This window comes from Colobus angolensis, unplaced genomic scaffold (assembly GCF_000951035.1).
Source record: "Colobus angolensis palliatus isolate OR3802 unplaced genomic scaffold, Cang.pa_1.0 Scaffold79, whole genome shotgun sequence".
NCBI lineage: Eukaryota > Metazoa > Chordata > Mammalia > Primates > Cercopithecidae > Colobus > Colobus angolensis.
Genome location: NW_012121709.1, coordinates 390,519 through 392,847, shown reverse-complemented (window position 1 = coordinate 392,847; position 2,329 = coordinate 390,519). Strand labels below are relative to the sequence as shown.

Sequence of the window (2,329 nt, the reverse complement as noted above, 5' to 3'; positions counted from 1 at the left end):
GAGGTTGCAGTGAGCTGAGATCGCACCACTGCACTCCAGCCTGGGTGACAGAGCAAGACTCTGTCTAAAAAAAAGAAAAATAATAAATAAAAATACTGTGAATATCTTTTTTGAATAATATTTCTATAAAATATTATACATCTTAGTTTTAAGATTTTGGTTTCTATTCTTTGGGGTAGCAGGTATACTTCTTGCTGAAATGGATTGTCTCAGTGTCTTTGTGATTTTCTTTCTGTCCCATATAGGCTGTTGCTTTTGGAAGGAGGGCCTGGATCTCCCTCCTGTTTGCTTGGGGGCAAACACATAGTATCATGGGGTTATGAAGACATGTTGCCTGCGCCAGATAGCAACACTGGCTCCAGTTCTGAAAATAAAGGTAATGTAAAAGTTTTTGTCCTGTGATTAATAGTAAGATGTAAATAAAGTGGTTTTAGATCACTGTAGCAAATGATTTGGATATAACTGTGTGTGTTCCCTTTAGTTAAGAGCTCAAGGTTTCTATTCAGTGTGTTCATTGTCTGCTTTATCAGTAAAAGTATAAAAGCTGATACTGGTGAGGTAAGAAAATGGATAGGTTTTATTATCACAAGGAAAAGGTATCATCTCTACACTCTTGCCAAGGAGCCATGAATTACTTAAATTGGCTACTGGATATTGGAGTTTGGGTATGATAGCCTTAAGTTGAATTTTCTTGTCTGCTAATAGAATATCAGGTCTTACTGCTTGATAATATTTCCTTTAGTAATTTTTCTGTGTGTTAATGAGCTCTCCTGTTCTAAAAGCAAAAAATGAAGAGGTTCAAGGGAGCATGCATTGTTAACATCTTCTTTAAACAAGTAGGCTAGGTTAAAATATTTTTACAGAGCTTTACAGTATTACATGTCAGTTTCTTACATTATCTCAACAAATGGCAGAAGCTCTCTTAACTGGCTTGCCAGATGGGTTAGACCTCTCCATTCACTCAATAAAATGTCTAGGCTGCTGCCCTGCCATGGTCCACTGAACCCACAGGGCTGGTCAGCTCTGCTCCCACCAACGAAGTTACAGGCTTGCTCCCAAACCAGTTTGTTAATTGTAACTGGTACTTACTATTGTGATAATATCATTAAATCTTACATAACTGATGAAATAGGAATGAAAAAAAAACAGGAAATAGTTGCCATTAAGAAGTTGAATGTTTTAGAACAACTCCACGAAGTGAGTCTCTAAGAAACTGGCGTTCATCAGGTGTGGGATTGAGAGTCTGTTCCTCCCTCCCTTTCATTTCCCACCCTCCATGGGGCAGCCTTCCTGGGCAACCCCACCAGCATGGAGGAGAATCTAAGCGGCAGGCCCCCTCACATCTCTCAGCCCAGCGCTTGTGCCTTTCCATGGTCTACCATTTCTTCTAAACAGGCATGCGAGTGTGTGGAGAAGAAGAGGCAAGGCTTTTAGGTATGATTTATTTCCTTCACTGACTCAACCAGAGTCAACAGGAGAGGGAGAATGCCTGCAGTACCCAAGAAGTTCTCAGACATTATAGGCTCCAACTTCTTAACACAGAAAACTTCTTTCTTGATTTTCTCCTTTTAAAAAACTCCATTTGGTATCTTCCTGGGTGTAGTTTCTCACTGAGGAGGACGGTATTAAGCTGGTCTCTTTGCTTTCATTTTCCTGAACCTTTGGTTTTGCATCTAGGGAGAGAATGGTTTTCTTTTCTCTCTCTCTCTCTCTTTTTTCTTTTCTTGTTTTTCTTTTTTTTTTTTTTTTTCAAGATGCGGTCTTGCTCTGTTGCCCAAGTTGGAGTGCAGTGGTGCAATCACAACTGCAGCCTCTGCTTCCCAGGCTCAAGCCATCCTTCCACCTTAGCCTTCTAGGTAGCTGGGACCACAGGCACACACTAACAGGCCTGGATTATTTATTTGTTTGTTTGTTTGTTTATTTATATAGAGACTAGGATCTCGCTTTGTTGCCCAAGCTGGTCTTTAACTCCTAGGCTCAAGCCATCCTCCCATTACCTCTGCTTCCCGAAGTGCCAGGATTACAGATGCGAGCCACGGCACCTGGCCTGTTTTTCTTATAATAGGTTTTAGACTAATTTTCGTAATTTTTTCTTTTTTTTTTGAGACGGAGGTTCACTCTTGTCGCCCAGGCTAGAGTGCAATGGCGCGATCTTGGCTTACTGCAACCCCTGCCTTCCAGGTTCAAGCGATTCTCCTGCCTCAGCCTCCGTGGTAGCTGGAATTACAAGTGCCCACCACCATGCCTGGCTAATTTGTGTGTTTTTAGTAGAGATGGGGTTTCACCATGTTGGCCAGGCTGGTCTTGAACTCCTGACCTCAGGTGATCT

The 2,329-nt window shown here is 41.6% G+C and overlaps 1 protein-coding gene across 2 annotated transcripts in view; it reads left to right on the top strand.

The window, feature by feature from the left end:
* HECTD4 (HECT domain containing E3 ubiquitin protein ligase 4) overlaps nt 1–2,329 on the top strand; it is a 163,858-nt gene that overhangs the window by 6,722 nt on the left and 154,807 nt on the right. For both annotated transcript variants that reach the window (XM_011928666.1, XM_011928665.1), the window contains exon 3: nt 246–376. In XM_011928666.1, the coding sequence (XP_011784056.1) occupies nt 246–376 (131 nt within the window). The remainder of the gene's footprint in view (nt 1–245; nt 377–2,329) is intronic.